The sequence below is a fragment of the Melospiza melodia genome, chromosome 15 (genome assembly GCF_035770615.1).
Source record: "Melospiza melodia melodia isolate bMelMel2 chromosome 15, bMelMel2.pri, whole genome shotgun sequence".
Lineage (NCBI taxonomy): Eukaryota > Metazoa > Chordata > Aves > Passeriformes > Passerellidae > Melospiza > Melospiza melodia.
In genome coordinates this window covers 6,154,873-6,178,991 of record NC_086208.1, presented here as the reverse complement: position 1 = coordinate 6,178,991, position 24,119 = coordinate 6,154,873, and the positions used below count along the sequence as shown (strand labels likewise).

General features: G+C 38.3%; 1 protein-coding gene across 5 annotated transcripts in view; it reads left to right on the top strand.

Moving 5' to 3' along the window:
- The window catches only part of TJP1 (tight junction protein 1), a 156,510-nt gene that overhangs the window by 7,651 nt on the left and 124,740 nt on the right, over window positions 1–24,119 (top strand). For all 5 annotated transcript variants that reach the window (XM_063169551.1, XM_063169550.1, XM_063169554.1 and 2 more), the window contains exon 2: window positions 1,452–1,584. In XM_063169551.1, the coding sequence (XP_063025621.1) occupies window positions 1,452–1,584 (133 nt within the window). The remainder of the gene's footprint in view (window positions 1–1,451; window positions 1,585–24,119) is intronic.

Sequence of the window (24,119 nt, the reverse complement as noted above, 5' to 3'; positions counted from 1 at the left end):
TCAAGAGAACTTGGGGCAAGCTGTTTGAATGTGGGTCTGTGTGCATGTGTCAAAAAACCCCCAAAATCAGGCATCTGAAAACAAAATAGTTATTTGGTAGTTGCAGTGATTCAACAAAAAAATGAAGGGCTTTATCTTTATAAATTGAATAAGAGATAAGATATTTGAAAGGATTTGCTTTAATTTTCAAGTTTGGATATGGTAATTTCTTCTCCCTAGCAGTCCCATGGCCATGTTATCCTGACCATGACGTTGTGTAGGCCTGGAAGTCTTGCTAATCAAACAAGAGTATTCAGCATGTGGTTATTGTATTTTGTATTTGGAATTTGGTATTTCAGGAATTGATATAGCCCACTATGCAATGTTCTGTTTAAGACATGTTGTATGTTTAAGACATCTCCACCTTTCTTTTTTGTACAAACATTTATGTGCATACAAAAGCCATTAATTCTAAGTTAAAGAACACAAAAAACATCCTAAAGTGTTTTTTCTGTGAGAGGAATCTTAATGATTTTTGGGAGAAATACTGAACTGCTGTCCAAAGACTATGGAAATGCAAAAAAATACATATTATTTCTTTTTTAAGCTGTTTTTTGAAATCTTTTATGACTGCAGTTGAGAAATAATATGAAATAAGTATAAATCTGGGCATGAAGACTTCAGGTTTTTAGGTAATTCTTGGTGAGTGTATTTGCTGGAATGGAGTTTTCCTTTTCCTTAGGGGCCAGTCTGACTAGGGACTATTTTGTATTTAAAATATTAACATCACAAATCCTAGTGCACTTAGTTAATTGTTAACTTAGTTCTGCTTATTAGTGATTTCCAACAAGCTCATTGAAATATGAATTGCTTCCTCCAAATATTTTAGTTATGGACTCCCCTTAGGACTATGTGTAGATTCCAATATGATGAAAGGCCTTATCAAGTGTAGTTGCTTAATATATTACCCCTATAACTTTAACAGATGCTATTAATGTCATTATTGTTGGTTGTTACTCATTGCTAGAATAGCTGAAGCACCATCAGCACTCAAACTGGAAAAGGTCAAAAGCCAAATACTGCCAGGCTCCTGGTGATTTAACTGACAGCCATCAATGTGTGTCACAGGACTTGGGTTTCTTCTGAAGAAACAAAGCAAAATAGTCTTTTAAAATCTTCAGAAGTAAAATATATTTTTCGACAATGTGTCTTTTTTCTGATTCTACACACTTCTGTAAAAAAAAGATCAGAATGTTTTTGACAAAATCTGCAAGCAGTGTGGTCCTGATGGGAGCTAGACTTCTACATACTTGTGGTCTTATTTTTGGCACTTAGTGATTGAAAACTGTCACTTGAAATGACATTTCTTGTATGTATAGCATGGTGATGTGTTCTCCTTTATAAATGTATTATTTTAAGCAAATAAAAGAATGTATTTTTTTGTCTGATATGTGGCTCTTTTTGTTTGGCAGGGTAACTCCATCTTCCGAAAATCCCAATGGTGCTACCTGTAGTGTAAGTCAGGGAAAGCCCTCTTTAAGAAGAATAAAAGGGAGAATACACAGAAGCAAAAGTCTTGATAGCATTGATTTCTGTGAATTCACTGTAAGTACTATATCTTTTACATTTATCTTATATGAAGTTAAGGGAATCTTATTAATGAAGCAGTTTGCTTCTTGCATTGGGTTTACCTGTTTGTCAGATTAGTGAAGGTATTGTACTTAATGTTTTCATTGCCTTGCTACTGCCAGATATTATGAGCAGTGGTGTCACTTATATGATTGGTGATGTGCAACTACATTCTTGTTCTTCAGCAACCATGAGACAGAAATTCCTATCTCAAATTTTAACATTGTTGCCTCCATAAGATTAAGAAATTGACTTGCAAATGGAGTAAATATGAAAAAAAATATGACTTCAAGTCTTATTTTTATATTGAGATTTTGGAAATTGTGTTTAAAGTCAAACATGACTTTTTACAAAACCCAAATGACTATTTCAGTTGCCTATGGCTGTAATTAAGTGCTAGAAAAGGAAATATATTTTTCTAAAAGATGTGTATGCTTATAGCACTTGAAAGCTGGTGTCACAGGTGATAGGTTACTTCAATTAGGCAGTACTGGTATTCCTTTTCTCTTCTCTTTGCTTAGGGGGTAGATGTGTTTGTGTTACAGTTTCAGAAACTTCAATGTGATCATGGTAAAGAACCATGACAACCTCCCAACTAACTGGAGGGAATTTGGTCAAAACAAATTATTTTCTGATAAGCTAAAATAATTTACTCTTTAAGTATTTAAACAGTGTCAAAGAATATGCTGAATTATAAATTGGTTATGAAATAGGAGGATGAAAGAGCTAAAAAATATGTGCTGTCTTTAAAATGCAGAAATCAATAGTGATGTGAAGATATTGTGTGGCATTGCATGGTACTAGAAACAATATCACTAAGATATTCAGATGGGATTTGGAGAAACATCTTGAAGGCATAACAGTGGTTTGAGTGTGTTGCCTTTCAGTGGGATGTTTTTCACAGATGATGCCAATAGCATAATTGGTATTTTTTTCCCCAGGACAGCTTTGTTTCTAATTGCCAAGTCTCACAGCGCTATCTTTGGGACAAAGAGCTTGTTGTTTGCTGTTCAAGGAAGTGATGAAGTTCCTGGGAAGGATTTGGGATGTGGTGTGTTGTATGGGCCCTGGCTGGGAGAGTGAGGGAGCTGTGCTGGGGCTGTGCTGCCTCATCCCCGCTGCCCTTGGTGGGTCTGTGCTCACTGTTGTCACAGCACTGATCCCGCTGCAGTCATTGCTCTGCTGAAGGTTACAAATTCCCCCAGGGAGCAAAATTTCCTTCTGCTATATGGGTCTTCATCTGTGTGGTCCTATTAAGGAGTTTTATCTAAATCTATCTCTACTCCTGGGGCCTTCAAAGAAAAAGAGATTATAGCCAACGGTAAAAAGAATTTCTTGCATGCCATAGAACCTTTGCAGAGAGATTTGAGATAGATAATAATGGGCAACGACTGTGTCTATAACATACAATGTGTAGAGTGTGTCATGGATAAATTCATACATTAATAGCTAAGTATTGATAATTATGATCAGTAAAGGAAGTTCACTTTTTCTGAGGTCCCATGTTAAAGGATGACACAGATTTAAATAGCTAAGCACACAAATCAGAGTTAAAAATATGGATTTTCTTGCTGCTACATGATTTAGAATTATACTGAAATATTTCTTGATATTGTATAATTGAGGTTTTATTGTTCTCAAATTGTGATTAAAAATAGATCTAAAGAAGTTATTGAATAAATTAGTATGCCTAAGTCTTTCAAGAGTGCTCTCAGAATGTAACATTTTTCATGTTAAGAGTCTTCATCTAGTTAAAACACTCAGGCACTGGCAGACAGAAAACAATTAAAAATAAAAATTAAAACACAAAGGAGCTTTTAAAAATGTTCTCTTTACAACTAGTTTATTATGTAGTATATTCATTTTGTGCACAGTGAAGTTGAAAAGTTTCATATTTAAATATGTGGATAACTTATATGCTGACAGCATCCAGTGAACTGTTGGTTTCATTCATCATCTAATGAGAATGAGATCCATTAATAATTCTGAATGTTGCTGGATTTCACTTTAAAATAAGTAATGTCGACGTAAATCCTAAACTAATCTTTTTCGGAAACCTTTTGTTTAAAGGTTTCACTCAGCAAATTCTTACTGATGACAAATCCTAACAGCAGAAAGACGTAAAAAACAACTTATGCTTTCTTTTCTTGAAGTGAATAAGTGTGTCCCCAGTGGGGAAGTTCTGGTTACACCTGTGGCTCTTTGTGTGGGTGATGTACCCAAGAGTGCAGCAGAGCTCCTTGCCTGTGGAGCCTCAGTGGCTGATGCCCTGCTGCTGCAGTGACCCATTGCAGGCCTCAGGGATGGGTGTCCCTGCTCAAGGCCAGGCTGGATGGGATTCTGGGCAACCTGGTCTAGTGGATGGCATCCCTGACCATTGTGAGGGAGGGAACTAGGTGACTTTTAAGGTCCCTTCCAAACCAAGCCATTCTATGGTTTGGGTGAGATTGTCAAAGCCCACAGTTCCCAGCTGGTGCCCTGCATACCCGTATTAACATCTCACAGCTGGCTCACCTGTATTAAGCTCACAACACCCTTCCAGAAGGCCTAAGTTCTTCCTGATTACAAGTGGTGAGAGTCTGCAAGATTGCTGACAAAATCTCAATTTTATTTCTTAGTGATACCTCTGCTGTCTTAAGTGGATGATACTGGGGTTTGTAAGTGATGCCTCCTTTTGCCGTTTTGCTAAGGCAGCAAGTGAGAAGATAAAGTGATGAAATTCTGTTAAGCCACAGAGTGATAGCGCAGCAACTCCCTTAAAAAGCGTATCCATTTTCAACTTCTTGCACCTTTTTTTCTTTTCTTTATCCTCTCCATGTATTAGCAGTACCACTTAGTCAGATTAGCACCTGTTCACCCAAACAAAGTAAAATCTGTTTTATTGCCCTTCAGTTCTTCTTTAAAGGAGTATCATCATGTTGTTCTGTGCCAGACATTAGCCCTTGAAAAACTCGGTTTTAGTGGTATGTATAAAAAATATGCCTGTATTTTATGTTGAACATTGGCAAATGGTTGTTTTCAACCCCGAAATTTTGCAGAACTCCTAGTCTACATTGTGGAAAAAGGAAGAAAAGGTAAAGAAAAGCATTATCAGCTCTTCAGGGCACATGTGGAATACCTACTTCCTTGTAGATTGAGCCTGTTGTACTAATGTTTCATATCCATGTTTTAGTCTTTGTTACTCTGAACCAAGCCCTGGCTCTGTACAAGCTACCCCAGATAGCAGTAGCACTTCTGAGCCCAATTCGTTGACAGGGTTTTTGTTGTATTAGGCATTGTGCAAACATGAAATGTTTACTCTCAAGGACCTTACAATCCATTTCTAATAATAGGTAAGATGTGACTAAACTTTGATTCTTTAGCTGCATATGGCTCTGAAGCTGCTCAAGTGCTGCACTGATGCTAGGGCTTCTGAAGGTCACGGTGGGATGCAGGTGCATTTTGGGACTGCCCTGTTTGATAGAGCCCTGGGAGTTGTTCTCCTCTCTGGTGTGGAGCTGCCTTGGGAGGCTGTGTGACACCTCAGAGGTGTTTGAATGGATCTCGTGGTTTCGTTGCTGCCCTGTGTGACAGAATTTGTGCAGGTCTCATAACACTACAAACACTGACCACCCCTACAATGTGAGGATGCAGAGAAACTGTTCCCTTCTTTTCCTTTTAGTCAGTGCTGATGTTTTCTGGGAAAGGGAGATTTGAAAGCTTTTATAAGGAGTTAATATAATGAATTTTATGTCTAAGATACTCTTAGACATAAAACTCTTTGATTGGACTTAAGAAATTATTGAAATTATTGAAATCAGCATCTTGAAAAGTGTGTTTTTAAAGGAGCACAGATTTCAAGCCTTTCCTGCTAAAAGCAGCCCTTTGGACAAAGGAGCTCATCTTGGAAATCAGAGCACTGCAGTTATTTCCAATATGAGCAAGTCCAGTGCAGGAGGCAGCTGGTGCTAGCCTGCTGTCACTAGACACGCACGCAGCTAGGGTCAGCTCACCTGCAGCTGGAGAAAGCAGAACATCTCCAGTGTACTTCCATTTGCATTGGAGTTAAAATCCAAGGAATAATTTTGCAAAATGTTATACCGATGCTGGTTTCTTTTTCTCACTTTTCCATTCCTTTCTAGCAATTCCTTTTTCAGGTGCATCGTTTTGTCTCTCCTTGCCATATCCTGCCAATGAGGTGATGTTGGCTAGAATCGCTGTGCACCAATGCTTTAGAGGTTCCTGATGTCAGCATGTTAAGCACAAAAGTAACACAGTAGGGTAGGAGATTACTGAAAAGAGGAGAAAAGAAAGACAGCTGAGTACAAAGAGCAGTCTGAATAAAGCACTGTGGAATGCATGACAAAATGGAAGAGGCAACAAAGGAGAACATAATCAGAAAGTGAGAATTAGCTCTTGTGCTGTTGCCTTCCTTAGATGGGGAGCACACATGTTCACCTAGAACAGTAATTTTTAGCGCACTGTAGTAAGTGTTATGCCTTTGGACGGGGGGTGATACCTTGTATAATTTCTTGCGGGGGAGCTGCAGAAACTCGGTGTTTCTGTGTGCTTGCCTGCTCTCATTAGCAGGATGGAGTGATTGACCTCGCATGCTCTGTGGGGGCGTGTGCCCGGCATGTTCTGTGTGCAGGGAGCTGCGTGAGCGCCCAGCCCCGGAGCAGCTCCCACAGCGGCCGTGGCGTTGTGCTGGTGCTGCCCTTTCACGTGCTTTATCATTTCTAATGAAGTTTCAAGGCTCTTTAGAGGCTTTAGTGATTAACTTTAATGGATGTTTGTGGTGACATCCTTATTTCACTTCCCAAGTCTCCCTGGCAGATTTTTATAGCATACAGCAGGCTTAGAATCAGTTTGTTGTCAGAAATGTCCTTACCAGTGTGTTGGGTAACTGTTGCTGTGAGTAGCCCCATTCCCCCAGTGAAAAAATGTAACGATCAAAACACAATACTGCACTATATTGGTTAACTTGTCATGGAGCATATTGCTGAGCAAGGCAGCCTGGTCTGTACCAAAGCAGAGATTTATTGCAGTTTTTTATTTAATTTCATCTATTGCAAACTCATCTTCCCATTGAATCATCTTACAAATGATTTCTGAGGTGCTAGATATTATTCAGTATTTGATTATTGTTTTCCTTTTTTAAAATAAAATTCTTCAGCTTTTATATTTCCATTTATCTTGATTTTCCTGCTGAGTATTTTAATTTGAATATGTGTCTGTAAAACTTGTAAAATGAGAAATGAATAATAACACAAATGGTATGTATGAGACTCAGTTTCTTAGGATGGAGACATAAGAGTGCTCATGTTCTTTAAAAAGTCCTGCAGGTATTTTGGTCATCTCTGTAGATGTGGAAGGAAGAACTCATTAGCACAGCTGGAGTCTTGTGGATGCCCTTAATTTGTTACTGTTCAGAGAAGTGTGGTTGTTATGCAGCTGTTTCTGAGATTTAAATCCTCTCTGGTAGCTTAGCCTTGCTTCACAATATTGTTGTTGTACTGTAACCCATTTATTATAATAATTTAATCTATTGATGGTGTATGAACACAGTACAGACTTTATACAGTTTTGGCTGGTTTATTTTACCTAAGATAGTCTAAATAATGAAAAAAATGAACATTTAAGCAGTTTACACATTTTACAGTTAATGAAATGAAAATGCTTTGTCTTACATATGTATTTTTATTGGTCAAGTATATAGAAAAAACCCCAAAATATGCATATTATTTGTTTTAATATATATAGTTAATAGTTTTGAATACAGAGGAAAAACAGTTTAATTTGAACAAGTGTGGAAATATAGTACTGATGGAAGGAAGGAAAAAAACTGGAGGCTTTTGATCCAAGATTACAATTCTTCTGGGAAAGAGTATATTTTCAGCACTGTTTATTCTGTCATCTTGCTTTTTATTTAAAAACAAATCCAAAGTTTTATGTAAGAGCTATTCTAAATGTCAAGGCAAATTATTAAGTCTCAAGCATAATACTAGGTGAAGCTTATACAGCCCTAAGATTAACCTAAGGAAGCTAGCCATAAATGAACAAGTAATTTAATTTGCTAAATTCTGAATTGTGATTGACCTTGATTTGTGTTTCTGAATTGATTCAGACTGATTGATTTACGTATCTCAACAAATTCAGTGTTCCAGTTTAAGTCTACCAAGGATGTTAACTGATGACTGTGTTTACATTTAATTTAGATTAGAAATATATTTTTGAGTGCATGTTTTGGGTTATTTTTATTTCTTCTCAGAATGGCACTGTGAATTTGGGCAGATGGAGCTGTACTGAAATACTCTTTGGCATTTGTTAGGGTAATACCTGCTTGATTACTCCACCACCATTATACTTGGCGGATGATTGTGACTTGTCAGGTCCATCATCTCTTAAAATGTCAAAAGATATGTAGGCCATAGTGTATTTTGTCTTTAGGTTACATAATATCAGCTCCTCTTTGTGTGGTGCTGTGGGATGCTATTGTCATTTAGTCTCAGTATCAGTGCCCACCTGCCAGCGAGCTGCAGCCAGCCCCAAGCAGAATGAGGGTCCAGTTGTTTGTCCTTCAGCTAGCCCAGAGATGGAGGGTGGTTTAGAATGACCACTATCCCTGCTTTTCAGATACTTCTGAGCTCCTCTGAATGTCTCAATTTCTGAGCTGAACTCTGTATGGAGCCACATGATGATCAGTGTTGTATTAAAGCAAATTGATGGGATGACTCAGGGAAAAGAGTAACTCTCATATAAATGTGAGCTTCTCTAGGTCAATGCTAAAGTATTTTTTTTTCTGAAAAATCAAGGTTTCTTATTGTAGATTAGATACCTTAATGTTTTGTTAGGCATTAGATACTTGTATAATAAATAATTGTTTCTGTCCAAAAGAATTTTATGTGAGTGACTCTAAACTGGCTTTGAGTCTAAGTGCGTTTAACTTTCATGCCAAAAATTCTTCCCAGATTTATTTCTGGAGGAGAAGTTAAGATTATATTGCTCAATCTACTTTCCTGTTATTGATAAATTTTATTTGTTTGACCTTTCTCTACTGTTGTGCTCAAAAAGAGGCAGACCTGTTATATATGAGAAAGCAAAGACTGCAACAATTTCTATTGCAGACTCTCAGCCTTGTGCTTAAAAATAGCAAATAACAGAAGTGTCAGTATGAGTGGCTTTTCAAATATATCACTAGAATGTATATGCTTGTAGCGTGTCTGTTTTAATATTTTTATTAGGTTGCTGGAGGTTTTTTCGGTTTAGGTTTGTTGGATGTTTGGGGTTTTTTGGGTTTTGCTAATTTTTTGCCTCACCAAAACTGCTTCCCCTTGGAAACTAGAGTTTGGGTGATTAATTCTAATGGCTTTTAAAATTTGATTTTTATTATGAAACAAAATATGTTGTTTTTGTTTGCAAAAGCTGCTTGGAACCTTCTGTTGTTAAATACTTGTCTATGTGTGGGCACCACTGGCATGTCTGCAAAGATATAATAATTTCATGGAAATAATAATGATCCTATAATGCAGGTACAGTCAGTGTCAGCATGCAGTCTGTGGTGGGGACACAAATTTTTCTTGCTGCTTTTTCTAGCAAAAGAAAATGAAATGTTTCCTTTGACCTTCAGACACCTACTTTCTCAGAAGTAACTGAGAAACTGAGTAACTGTTACTGTCTCAGAAACAGCATTCCTTGATCCCTGCCTGGCAATACCAAAGAAGGTTAAGGATGGGAATATTTAATATTCCACCTGCACTTAGAACTTGTTTGTGCGCTGAAATGAATGGAAAAATGTTTTCTTCTTGAAATAGGAGAATTGATCTACATGAAAAATCAGAGCATCTTCACAACTTATGCACAAAGACAATAGCCACAGTTATAATTAAGGCCTTCAGGTTTTTGAGAGATTTTAGGCCTCAAGCCTTTCACTCAGGGGATTCTCTCCAAGTGCCCATCCGTTGGTATTCTCAGCAAGCAGGATTTTAGTCGGACAGGCCAGCTTGGTGTGGAGGTACTTCTGGAGCATTCCAGAGGAGCAGGTACATGTACTGGAAATGATGCAGACAGAATGTCTGCAAGGGTTGCAGTAATTCTCAGCTTTGTTTTGATAAGCCCAAAGATGCACTTGGCCAAATGCTGATGGTGCTGAGGGTGGGCTGGGCAAGATCTTGAAATACGTTTGGCCTCCTTAGAAGATCTTTTGCATTTTTTTTTCTTTCAAGCTTTAAGCTTTTCAAGTTACAATAAAAGAAATAATAATAAAAGTATTCCATAGCTGTTACTCAGAGACTCCAGTAAGGATAGCTACTGGAACATTTCAAAGTAGGATTTCACAGCACTGGGTTATATTTCTTTCCTTTGGAAGAAAGTCTTTTTTAGTTACACAAAGGGTTGAGAAGATAGTGTGAGTGCCTAAGCAGCTGCAGAATTCCTCTTTTTAAAGTGAGCCATGCTCAAGTTTATCTGTCACTATCCAGACGCTGATGTGCATATCTGTCTATATAAATTATATAAACATAAGTATACATGTGTAATATGTGCACACATGCATACACTTTGCATTTAATACAGAAAATACTACTGGTTTGGGTCACTCTTTGTCAGCATGATCTCTACATAAATTTTTACAGTCTTGTTGACAAAACTCTGCCTGTCACATTGTACCATCTCTGCCAGTAGCAAACATCTCCAAGGGCAGGGCCTGACCCTACACAGGCAGTCCTTCAACAGCAGTTGTAAAATGTCACCGTCACCCTGTCAAGGTCTGCCTTTACCAACTTTGTTCCCTCTGCTCTCTGGAAGTCCCAGTGGGCGTTCAGGGACATGTCATTTATCGCTCAAGTAAAATATGGCTTTTTCTGAATATTCTTCACCATCCCAAAGAATTCTCCATCTAACCCTTTTCCCATCTTTGTTGTCCAAAAGGCTGGGGAGTGTGCCCAGGCAGGGGACAAAGGAATTTGTCTTCAGCAGATGGTTTATTTTAAGAGGATGTGCCAGTACTAATGTAGAAGAACTGACAGGATACTCTCAGCAGTAAAAAAAAAAAAAATGAAATATGGGCTGTAGCATAAGGTTTTGCTGCAGTCACTGGAAAAATATTAACTGAAGATGTTGTTAAAATAATGGAAACATAATTGTACACATCGAAAGTTGAAAATGAAGTGCATTGCACCCAACACCCAAGTCTTCAACCTAAATGCAGAATAAAATAAAAAAAGATGGATTGTGAGCACCTTGGAATTCAGACTGCATGAATTTGCAAAAATGCCATAGCAAACTTCTAGGAGAATGTTCGTTTTTTTTTGATCCAAAGAAATTTATTTCTGAAGTCTGGGGCTGTGAATGGAAAACAAATTGTTTATAAGCTGTGCTTAGACTGAAAAAAGGGTTAGACTGCGTTAATGGAATAGGGCAGTTAGTGTGGGCTGGCTCATCGCTCTTGCAGCAATAGAGACACTTCCAGTTTGCAGAGATTCTGGTTTCTTTTGGCACAGATGTCCTTTTTGTCCTCTGGCACAGTTTTCCTTGATTTTTCAAAGAAATATTGGATGTTTGTTACTCGTCTATATCTAAGAAGAGCAGCTTGCTTCTCCCTCTGGTATAATATGCCTCTGCTTATTGCTCTGCAGTATTCTGTGAGGGAGCATACAGGACTGGATAACCTCTACAGAGCAGCTGCCTTTGGATATTTGGCACTGTTATTAGCAATATACTATTGGGATCACAGGCTCCTGTAATAAATTTAGCAATCTTGGCTGTACTATCATTATACTTATCTAGAACCCCTCAGAGCTAGAGAATTTGAAAAGTACATATACTATTCTCGCTGTGGTGAGTACCACTGCATGAATAGAAAGGAAGCAAATATTAGTGTTTGTATTTTTATGAAGATTCAACATTTAACTTCTGGTATCTACTGACATCTGCAGCTGTATAATGTGTTACCTTTCATTGCCCTTGAGGACAGCCCAGGGAGAGAGAGCTTAAAGGTTGGTAATGACAAAGAAGGGGAAAAACCAGCAAGGAGAAGATCTGCTCTTGGAGCTGCTCAGATGTTCAGAAACCAGAAAGTGCTTTCTCAACCTGTTTGGAAAATAAGTTGTGAGCATACAGTACTCAAGTCTGAGCTTTTCAGGGAGGTTTCTTGCAGTTCTTCAGATAAAGGAAAAACACTGGAATCACATACTAGAGTGTGTGAATAGAGAATGTTCAACATTCAACTACAAACACAATTCTTGTTTCGCCCCTCTCAGGAAGGCAGCATGTCTTATAAAATTATTATAATATATTAATTATTTACTTGACTCTGATAATGCAGAATAATATGATTGCCAGTCAAAGCTGCACACTGAAGTTGGATGCTGCCTGAATGCTCAGGCAGCATTTCAGCTGGCCTTTGTTAGGCCTGTTTTTATATATGGACTGTTAAACACAGCTTTGTGAAATCATGATTCATTTACTGTAACGAGATAGGGATGTGAGCTCCAAGATGAAGACTCTCAACAGCTGCTAGAAAGCTTTTCACAATTTATAACTGGATATGTGGTCTATATTATTTCATTCTTAAACATGTGATCCCTGTGAAACTTGGTTGGCCAAATTAGCCAAGTTTGCCTTTCTTGGTTATCTACCAGTGCTTGCATAACCAGAGAACCACATGGCTTTTGCTTTCTCTACCTTCAAGGCAAGGCAGGGATGGCCTAAATCAGGGATTTTCATATTGCACCATTTAACTAAAAGCTGTTTCCAGTAACTGGATGCAGTATTTCCTCTACTTTCACTCACAGCAGTTTTGGGCAATATAACAAAATAGCATTGGATACCTGGATGATTGATTGCTGCAGAATCCAGTAGTCACTAGGCAGTAACAACCCTGGGATGCAAGCACAGAGAACTGGCCTGCCTTCATTTCTCCACTTCATAACAATTCTTGTGCGTGTTCTCAGGCCAGCTAGAGTGAGTTCAGACACGTGCCCAGAAATGTGATGAATTAATCTGAAAGTTCTGCAGCCAATACTTTATAATCTCATATTTGCATTATTAATAGCTGCTGTATCTGCCTCGTGGATTCAGATCTGCTGCTGTGCATTCTGTGAGGGCATTTTAGGGCTTTAAGATGAGCCCATGAAGAAATACAATTTAGGATGGAAAACAGACAATTTTTAAGAACAAGTGCAAAACCAGGAAGATAATGGATGAGTCAGGAGGATTTGTTGGACTTGATCCCAGCCACCTAAAATTTCCTGACAGAAGCTTCATTTTTTCTTCTACCACTGCAAACTTATCTGTTTAAGATGGTACTTAGAATGGTGCCTGCACTCTGTGGAGGGCTCACAGGAGTGATAAGGCACAATTTGCAGTGTTATGCATCTTCTGCTGATACTGTCTTGTGGAAATGTACCTCTGTGGGCAGCAATTGCAAGTGCAAAGTGTCAGGCAAAGTATTATAAGTGACCCCTTCCAGCATAAATCTTTCTAATAGACTTTCTGATTGTGCTGATAATTTAGGATTTTCCATATGGGATTGAGTTCTTTCAACACCATACCTTCAAAAAGCATCTGTAATAAATTGGTGATAATCTGTAATAAATTGGTGGGGCTACCACACTTATGTGGGCTTGGCATAAGGCATTAGGTGTCCTTGATTATTCTTCATGACTTCTAGTGAGACCAGCTGAAGATCTGCAGTTATATTTTGTCCCTTAATGATCTTCCTTACCCAGGGTTTACAGTGGCTTCCACACTAATGTTTGCACAGTTTGTCTTCTCTTGTTTTATCTTCAGCTTTTGTGGTGATTATTATTCATATTACAGTAGTAGTTAGAGCACTCTGTTAGCATCAGAGTCCTACTGGCTCAGATGAGCTACAAACACAGAAGAAAACTCAGTTCTCTACATATCAAATATGTTAAAATGTGTTAAAAAGTCACTGGTACAGATGTATCAAGTGGAATTAAAAAGGTAAAGATGGTTTATCACCACAGTGATAGTGCCCCTAAATTTACCTCAAGGCATTGCATGGAACTCTTAAATCTTTTCCTCTTCTACTGTTTCATTTTGGTACACTAAATATTCAGAAGACTGGGGAGAATTTGCCCTGAAATCAGGTTTTGTCAGGATCTGTGGTTCCTCTGGTGTTGAAACAGACACCCATGCTGCCTTTTCTGTGGCTGCTCCAGTTAAAAGTGAAGTGGATGTTCAGCAATGGGGAAGACCTTGTATAAGGATATTAGAAGGGAGTTTGTTGAAAAGAGGTATTGTTGGCAGACCAGAATCAATGAGCAGGATAAATATGGCATTGAACAAAGCAAACATGCTGGAGGGGAACACGTGGAAGGAAATTCAACCAATGTGTTTTCACCCAAAGGACATTGTCTGGAATGTTTGTTTAAAGGTCAAATGTTCTTAGTAGAAATATCATTGAGTAAACACCTCAAGTGAAATAAACTACATTTGAGAGGAGGAGGACTGAGGTGTAGATCTTTTTAAAAATATTTGCCCTTTGAAAGGAAAAAAAAATCAGAGAATATCAGTTGTCATAATTGTGCTTATGGTTCATAATGTGATATTAGAGGATAAAGCAATATGTTTTTTAACTATTTTGGGAATCCTAAGTGTCAGGAAATACTCTGTTCACTTGTAATAGTGCAGGGAAAGCAGAAGTTTCAGCAGAATATAAGAAAATAAAAGTGACTTTCTCTTTTGTGCAGCTGCTTGTCTTTTCTTGAGTGCAGAGAACTGTTTTCAGACAGTTCCTTGCTGCCAAGGAAAAAGATGAGAAGAATGAATCCCATTAATTGTTAGTTTTTAAGCTCCCGACTAATGAATGAGTCTGATCTTGGTAGTGCTTTAAGATGACACCTAATTAAAGATAATTGCATCTGAACATAATCTGTGGAGATGCTCAAAATTAATCAGAATTGTCGTCCTAGCAACTGTTGTTATTAGATATATTTATGGAACTGGGAGTGTAGGAAATTATTCTTCTAAAAGAAAAGTTTCTGGGACCTTTCTGATTGAAGAGTTGCTAAGGAGCATAGAGGAAAATAGCAGTATGTGTGTTGGAATTCTACCACAGTTTACCTGGCATTGAGAGAAAAGTGATAGGTAAATCAACTTGTAGGCTAAACTCAGAAGTGATTCCTTGCTGCTTACAACTAGAAGCCTGAAGAAATAAAAAAAAAATTGAGAGCCTCTGGTCTAGTCAAGATTTGTCTGTGTGCCATCTTTGATGCAGATAAATTAGATAATTTCTAATTTGAACTATGCAATATACAAAAATGATAAAATGAATGCAGAGATGTATGCCTCATTGAAGGGTCTTTGAATCAAATGGGTTGGAATGTATCAAAATCTTCCTCTCAGTTGACACAATGCATTTTCACGGTCATTTTGGAAAAACACCAGTAGGGTGCATAGTTGGGCTTCACAGTGATATGGTGTTGCCATTTGCTGTAGTTTTACTCCAAACTTTTTGATGGAATGTGGTGTGGGTTTTTTAAGTTGTTCTTCCTGAGGAAAGTTTTCATTGATCTTTTTTCCCTTGTAGCTGTGGGAACAGCTTTAGAACTTGGTTATAGTATATACCAAAAGCTCAAATGATAAAGGACAAAGAAAGTGTCAGACCTGAAAAAAAATGTGAAAGAAACTCAAGTGCTCGGCCCTTATGCCTTTTAAGTCACTTATGACTCACAGTTTTGACTGACCGAACTTGGCAGCATTTTTGGTATTTTGGGTATATTTGTGGAAGCCCACAATAGTGGGTTTTGTCATCCTTTGTATTCAATAATTCTACACAGATTTTAGTCTTTTTAAATTGTTGGAGTCCTTTGAGATCTTTTCAGGAGTGAGAGTTGGCTTTGAATTACTTGAAAAGTATTATTAAATAGATTATGTAAAGAAAGTGTGATCTCCTTTGGAGGTTTTCTATCCTTTAATAAGGGGCAGAAAGCCTGGGAGCAGGGCCAGGAGTAAGAAGTTGGCAGGGACTGTGCCTCCTATAGAAAAGGGAAGGGAATTTGGAGTCTAAACCTGAGCAGACAGGGAGGTGGAGGAGAATGAGCCAAAAGCAGGGTATGCAGCTTTGAGGAGCAGGGGCAGAAGCAGTGGGAAGCAAGGCATGCTGTCAGCAGCCATTTGACCAAAGCAGACTGTACCTTCTCCTGCACAGCTGGAGCCAGCCTGCATGAGGTCTGAGCTGCAGTTCCTGCCCTTGGCCTGTCCTCGGGGACAGCTCTGCAGAGCTGTGTCCCACATCCTCCTCTGCCCCGCGGTGCCACCCAGATCTGCCAGCCCTGGTGCTGCAGGAGCCTGTTGGGCACTCCATAACCACCCCCAAACAAACATAGCATTAACCCCAGAACTAACCCCCCCTAAAAACCAAACAAAAATACAAACCATGATCATAAATCATCAACCAATCACCCACCAAATTTTACGTCCTTGTAGCTAATAAAAAGCATGGTGCTGAAGATGTCAAGATGGCTGCCACACACACCCAAGAGAGAAGACTCAGTCCTAACCTTACTGTCAGTTTTTGCAAGGTATGTACATGCAAGTGTCCGTGCTCCAGTGTAGGGGCCCTGGACACCTTGATTAGGTAGATAGGAGCTGGCAGCAGTGAAGGGTTTCAGCCTGGGTTGGAGGCTCATTAGATTCAGCTCATCTAGTCTGGCTGCCAGGAGGAGTCAGCAGAAAAACTAAGGATGCTCAAGATTTTAAGTGTTTAGTATGAGGCTGCAAAGCTTGGCAGGTTCCAAGTACTGAACCCCAATAAATGGTGGTTTTATTAAATTAAATTGCAGAAATTAAATGTTTGACAAAGATTTTCAAGAAATTATTTTGATGCTCAAAGAAAGGAGAACCATCTAAACCTGCTTTCCATTCTTTGATTAAACAACTTAAAATGCAATAAGATATGTTAGAATAAGCTATATTAGGTGTATTTGAATAAGGTATATTAGTCTTTAAAGAAGATATTAAAGTACTATGCAGTAATACTGTCTTATGTCAAAGATTCTTTATGAAATTGAATTATGTCAAATAAAAACTTCAGTCTTTTTTTAACCTCTCAGAGCTCAGTTCACAGTTTGAAGAATAGTGTTGAAAGGATGTTATAGATAAAGTAGTGTAAACTTGGGGGTAGATTGCTTCTCAGAGTTGTGTATGTTTTATTCAAAAACCAGGCACTGATATTTGGTTAAAGCTCTTTGAATATTGGCAGAACAGTACCACAAGTAATAGAGCTGCAGTATTTTCAGGTGCAGAAGGTGATTTGTCCTGAGCCAGTCTTTTAATACAAAGGTAGAGACTTTAAATACAATGAACAATTTTCTTCTTTTTGATTTTTTTCTTTTTTTTTAGTTCTGTAAATATGTTGGATTAATTTTGAGTGAACAGTTACTTTGTGTCCCATAGGGACAGTTCTCTGGCTTGCTCACTTGCACTTTGCTTAGCTGTGATTTTCAGTATGTATAATTTATCAAACTAATGAACTTACAAAATAAGTAAATAATATTGCATTGCAATCCAGCCCTCTTCACTTTGCTTTTCGACCTTTTTGGATGTTTGAATATTTTTTACTTCAAAAGGCATGTAGGAAAATCCTGTATCTGCTTTTGGGGAGCCACCCCAAGCTTAGTGTCCTTCTGTCCTTCTAGGAACCAGCAGTGTCACAGTCTGTGAGGGTCACGTCAGGCAGGTTGCTGAGCACATCATGTCCATGGTTGCTTCTGCAGCATTGGGACACACCCTGTGCTAATACAGGAGTGGTGCAATGTGGTTCATACTCCCTTTCTTCTCTTCCTTCCTTTCTTTTAACCATTCCATGTTTCCATACTAATCTTGTTACACTTTTAGTGACAAGAGAAACCTCAGAACCTGATAATTCCTTCACGGCAAAGCTTTGACAACACCATATTTTCACAGTTGTGTGTAGGCACAGTGTAGAAGGGATGCAAAGGGTGTTGCCATCTCAGTTTGAAGACAAGGAAGAAATGAAGTTTTAAGCAGGTAAAGCAGCTAGAATTGATGAGACAAACAGTGATACCACAGATGAGACATTCAGCTGATACCACGGTAACTTTGCAGACATATGTGCCTGTGTAACACATTAAACAAGGCATACTTCACGAATATAGGATGCTGAACCCTATTATAAAGTTTCTGAAGAGAATGGTTAACCACAAATAAATGGCTATGTGCTTGGTAGGAAATAATTGTATCAAAAACAATCTACTCACAGAAAAGAAGTAGGGTCAGAGAAGCTAATACAATTTTTTAGTATATAGTCTAGCATTTTTATTTGAAATTTAGGGATATTTCCATGGGAAAGCCTACTGGAGTTTTCTTAGTAAGGGCTTTTCTCCCATTCTCCAAATCTTGTGCTAATTAGCCTCCTACCTGCCTTTTCCTGATGCCAGTTCTGACTGTCTCACACCATGTTCAGTGCTTGAATCCCCTTCCTTCTGTCTTGTGCTGGCTGAAATCCATCTCTCTGCATGCTAAATATGTTAATTAATTTTCTCACACACTGGACTGATATATAAACTTTTTTTTCTTTTATCACACATACTGATAGCATAGTTTCTTACAGAATACATGCGCTTTCTTTCCTATATGTTCTGCAATTTCAAATATATGCTTCTCCCTAATCCCATAAAACTCAAAGTATCAGTCAGCCAGAAATGCATCCTGCAGTAGTTTATCTCTGGTTGCATCTCTGCTTTCCCTGTCCATTTTTAATGTATTGAAAATGTGCAGGGAGGGGAATGCTTCAATGGCAGTGATCAGTGGGACCTTGCTGTGAGGCAGAGCTGCTCTGCTGCAAAGTGCACTGCAGTACAGAGGAGTAGATGGGATTTGTACCATTTGTGCAGAACTGTGCATTTGGGTTGCATTGGCTGTGTGATGCATCGTTAGCAGATGACCAGTTTGTCCCTAAGGAAAGCCCCAGTCTCTCCCAGCTATTAAATGCTCTATTTATGTAGTCTTGATGTCACTGAGGGTAGCAAATGATAACACACAGAGATTACAGTGGTGCAGCTTCCTGGCTGCGGGAACGGCGAGAACCAGATGCTGGAGATGTTTCAAGTAAGCATGGGCAGGAAAATATTTCCCCTGAATAACTCTGTGCTGCTCTTATTTCAGAAGAAATTAGGTTAGGCCTTAATCCCAAGTTTTAACATCTTTTTCAAAACTGCTGACAGTGCTTGCATATTCTAGAAATGTATACACACAGGAGAGGTGAAGTTTCTGCCCTGAACACTTCCACTGGCAATGAATTCTGTAATTTAAATGTCAAGAATTCAAAAATCTTGTTCTTTTTATGATATTTTTTTAACTGGCTTTAAGAAGTCCAGATATTAATTTGTTAAATCTTCTTTCTGGTAATCTAAGACAAAAATGTAATCTTTATCCATCATACAAACATACCAGTTTGCCCAGTTGCAGTCCTTTTCTTACTTAGAAGAGATTTTTTAATACAATTTTGTGTCTTTCCTCTGCAGTTCCCTTTTTAGAAGCAATGACTCATAAACATAGAGTCGAGGTGAAGACCTATTATTTATTCCTTGAGGAAATTATAGTGTTTTCAGTGCTAATCTTCATTCAGTTCCCTGACGATCTTAACACTTTGTTACCTTTTTTTGGTACAATGATCAGATGTTTCTGCTGAGCTTTCTGCCATTAAATCAATGGTCACAAAATTTTCTGATTTGACAGAATTAATTTACAACTGTCATGCTAAAACTTTGCTTTATTTGGATTTTTGAACATTAAATTTTATTTGCTTTTATGTTGCCTATTTAGCTTTATTGTTTAGAATTTTTAAAGCTTTCATGGCACTTTTGGTTATGAGTTGACAGTTGTTTTATGTCACCTGCATATATTTTTTTTTCTACAGACTATTATTTCTAGGAGATTCAGCCAGAATTATGGAGCAATTCATTGCCAAAGTAAAAATAAACTGTTTATTTTTTATTCTTCACTTTATATCCAGATTTTCACTCAGTATGACTATTCTATATTGGGCCAAAATATGCCTTCCCCATTAAGGATGAGTTTTGAACAAGAGACCAAAAACATTTCTGTGCTACCTTAACACAAGAGAATAATTCTGTGAAAAGCACAGGTTTCATAAAAATTGATTATTGTGGCTAGCCTCAAGTTTTTTCATGTTTTAAAGAACTTAATTGTATATTTATTCAATGTGCCACAGCAAAATATGTTGTAATATTTCTTATTTCCTAGCAAACAGCAAACCTGTAACCTTGTGCATGCTTTTTACAAGCATAGGGACACCCAGAATAAAGTGAGGCATTTTACTTAATAAGGACCTTTCACCATCCATTGGCTTTATTTCTGCTGCTGTGCCACTCCCTTCCTTGCTTCAACAGAAAGGAAGCAGCTTATAATAATATAAATGAAGAGTGAAATAAAAAAATACCAAACATTAATTGAGTGTAAATCCTTTAGTTCAATTTTGTCAATGCCTACTTCTAATCTTACTTGGCTATTTTTGTCTTTTTATTGCCACATAGTGTTCAGACCTCATTAGTGCTATCTTGCTTCACTTTTAATAGATTTTCTTTAAATCCATTAATACTCTAAATGAGATTGCTCTTTTCTGGTATCCAAGAGTCAGGAGGGAATGCTCAGAAGTGAATTGCTACAATTTAAAAATTGGAGTATTGCTCCCACCAGTGTCAGCTGGAATACTTGGTAATCACACCCTCCTGACAGATGGGAACAAAGGTGGCTGATGAGAAGATCTGACACAGAGGTTAGAGAGCAAAGAATTTGGCTTCTATGCATGCTCCCTTTTTTGTCATTGTCCTTTGGAATGTGCTTGTGTGGAGGTTTGTTCTTGGGCATTTGCAGCAGGGCACCTGGCTGGGTATGGAATTTCCAGCTTGCACAGGGTGTGCCACGTCTGCAGGCGCAGCTCAGCCTTTGGGCTGGTGGGAGGTGTGGCACAGGTCTCCCTCTGAGCACCTTCACAGGTTTGCTGGTGCTTTAAGTCCATCTAGCTTGAAACCTCTGTTTATTCTGACTATATCTTTGATACAGTTATGAGACTAAGATGGTTAGTTGTTGTTCTAAAAGGCTGGATTACAGGAAATCCTTAAAACACCATTATTTTTAAAGATTCCTATTTTATTTGAGCTGGTTGGCTTTGCTTTCACCAGCTTTTACAACGTGACAAGCAGCAGACAGTAGGATGGGAAAGTCCAGGGAATTTGGAGTCACAAAGCTGCTGACTTGCAGTTACCATTTACCAGCAGGAAGGGGCTTATCTCATTACTTTTCCCTGGAGATCTAACCCAGCCCACACACATACCAGAGTATTTAAATATGTATAGAAACTATTTTCAAACCCTTTTGAACCAAGTTTTCTTTCACCTCAGCTGGCTTCGTTTCTGGGCCTTGGCCAATGGTTCCTGTATTGAACTTGTAATTCCTTTATTAGTGTTTCTTTAAGGAAAACTACAAAATCTGCTGACATAAGGAATTTTGTCAGCTTTATGAGTAAATTGTCTTAAATGTCAAATTATGTTGTAGATAAATCATTTTTAGTATCAATTCAAGGCATAAGTTCACATAGTATCCTGGAATGCAGCAGAATGCTGTATAGCACGAGTGGTGAAGAAACCTGCAGACTGTCCGGAAAAAATACTGATTCTGTCTCTTATTGTGAACTGGAGACCTGAGAGTGCTTTAAACAAAATCTGAAACTGTTAATGAAAGAAAACCAGTGACCTAGAACTATAAGTTGTGCAAATTCTATGACAAAATAATTCAGAGGAATTTCTGAATATCCTCTGGTAAATTTCTAACTCTTTTACCTCTATAGAATCTAAGATTCCTGAAAACACTGGTGATTTCACTAAGTAGATGCACTTATCTTGGCTTTTGAACTGCCTATAGATTGAGAGTTATGCAACTGACTGATGAAATTAATTTGATGAATTCCTTCTTATAGAGAGAGGAAGGTAATAAATCAGTTTGGAAAAGAAGCATGCTCAGGGTTAAGCATGCAGGTAACTTATTGAAGGATGAGGTGCCATCACAGACTGAGTACCTTCTGAGCTGCAGTCTTCTGGGCCAGAAGAAAAAATGTTTTCTTTTCTCACATTGGATTCTCTTTGAAGTTTAGTAGATCTCTGTGATGTTTTGTGGAGAAGATGGATGTGTAGCATCATATAGTGATGGGAGTATAATAGTTACATAATTAATCTTTCTACACTGATTACTCTGTATTGCCAACATTTCCAACATTAAAGTTTGAGTATTTGGGTTTATTATCTGTGTTTATCCAACACTCCATGGACACTGCAGAGGCATCTTGCTGGTACATTTAGAGAACAGAAAGGAAGGGAAGTTTTAAAAATAGTAGGATGGGAGCACAGCTGGGTTGGATGGTGACCAAGAAGCTGCTCAGTGACCCCGTGTCACACTCTGGTCCCGGAGCAGCCACTTTCTGGGACAGGCACACTGCTGACCCTGTGACAGATCAGAGCTGACTGGAGCTGCTTCAGGACTGTGTGGAGCTCAAGAGCCACACGTTGGCCCCTCTGGCATAGATTGCTCAAGTTTGTTATGTCTTATGGTTGTTGGATATGGTGTGTTATCCCGCTGCCTTAGTGGGGATTACAGCCTTTCCTTGTGATAGTCCCTGTGAAAGAACACAGATGAGAATGAAATAAAAATACCTCATGGTTTTCTGAAACCTCTTCCTGTGTTCCTTTGATTTTACAGCAAAACTTGTTTTCTGAAGTTCAATTCTTAGTAGGCATTGAACTTTTAGTGATGAATACTAATTAACGTGACTTTTTGTGCAATTTGCTCCAAACCCATTTTTAAAATTAGTATTTCTTTTTTGTGCCTCTGATATTGACCTTTACTGCTTTTATTTTATAGCATCTTACACCTGTCTTCTTTCTCTGTAAGAGGAAAACCAGTGAGGAAGCCTGAGTCTCGTATTCCTTGTTCCTCCATATAGATCCTTGATTACATCACAGATTTTAGCATGTACAGAAGACACAAGCTCTGTGTATTTTCTGACTGTGAATGTCTTTTTGCCTACTGCAATCACAATTGCCTCGTGTGCACTTTTTTAGTTGATGCTGATACTTACTGACCTTAATCCCTCATCTGAAGAGAAATGCTGTCGAACCTTGTAATACTGTCAAAAAGCATGAAATTCAGAGAATCATATTAGTGACAGAAAAGTCCTGTTAGGTCATCCAGTCCATCTCTTGCCAGCACAAGCTTCTCCACAGGGATATTCTCTAATGCTCTGCCTACTTGAGAATGTTTTGTTGTTCTTCAGCTGGAAACCCTGAGACTGATCCACTGTACATATAATTATCCCATTGCAACATTGCTCCTCTGTATGTGCTTAAACTTTGACCCGCAGACCAGTCAGGTAAGAACTGACTGTTGATTCAGAGCATCTCTGTGTGTGTGTGGCTGTGGTGTATCATACCCAAAAGGCATGAATGAGTACTGGCAAAGTGACAAAATATTACCAATGTCTAAAGGGACACATGACTGAGCAGACCTGCATCCTATTTCTGTACTGTCAGGCACTTCTTGCCAAGAAACGGAGTATCAGTGGCTCTGGGTTTTAGTTTAATACTATGGCAGCTGTCTTCTCAAGCATCTCAGTCTTATATTGGTAAAATTCTGAGCTCAGCAGAGTCATATATTTATTTCAGGTTGCCTGATCTATAGAATAGGATGTAAAGCTATACATCTCATGGTTGGAATAATTTGTGACACTGGAGGATCTTAAGTAACCAATTATGGATTGATATTACTGAAAAGCTGTCTAGCTTGCAGTAGTCTCAATGAGCTCTCTATATACATCTTGGAGTCTGTTTAATTAAAAGAAATAAAATACATACCTTTTAGAAGTTGAGAGATGCCCAGGAGGAATACTGGTTCACTGGTCCTAGGGCATAAGACTTCTCATCTGCCACCAGCCATGATGAGCTGGGGCTGAGCTTTGGAGCTTTTCATGTTAAGTGTTTATTTGTAATGGTTTACTTGAAGTAAAAAGTGATTCTCAAGGAATAGCCTGTGACTCTGATAGAGGGTTTGGAGTTGGAATGTGAGGAGCAGTCTGTGGGACCTTCTGGCAGATTTCTGGGCCATACCCCATTTGTTATGGGTTTGCTGAGTAACCTGTGTGCTGGAACTGTACCAGCCAGTACAGCCAGTGCCTTGAATTACATGTGTATAATTAATCCTTAAAGAACTGTCTCTTCCAGTATAGGAAAAAGCTCTAAAGGGACAGCTAAAGTATAATTTTCTTTTAGTGGTTTTATTTGACTGCTTAGTAATATATAGGAAAACTAATGCTTTAAAAGCTTAAGATTCATGATAGAACATATAATGTGCCTCCTTTTATTGTGTTTGGTCTCAAGATGTTCATTTTCCTGTTGAAAAAATTGCAAACTCTAAATTTTTATATTACGTATTCTAAAAGTGAAAATAAAAAGCTCACCAACTGAAAAGCTAGT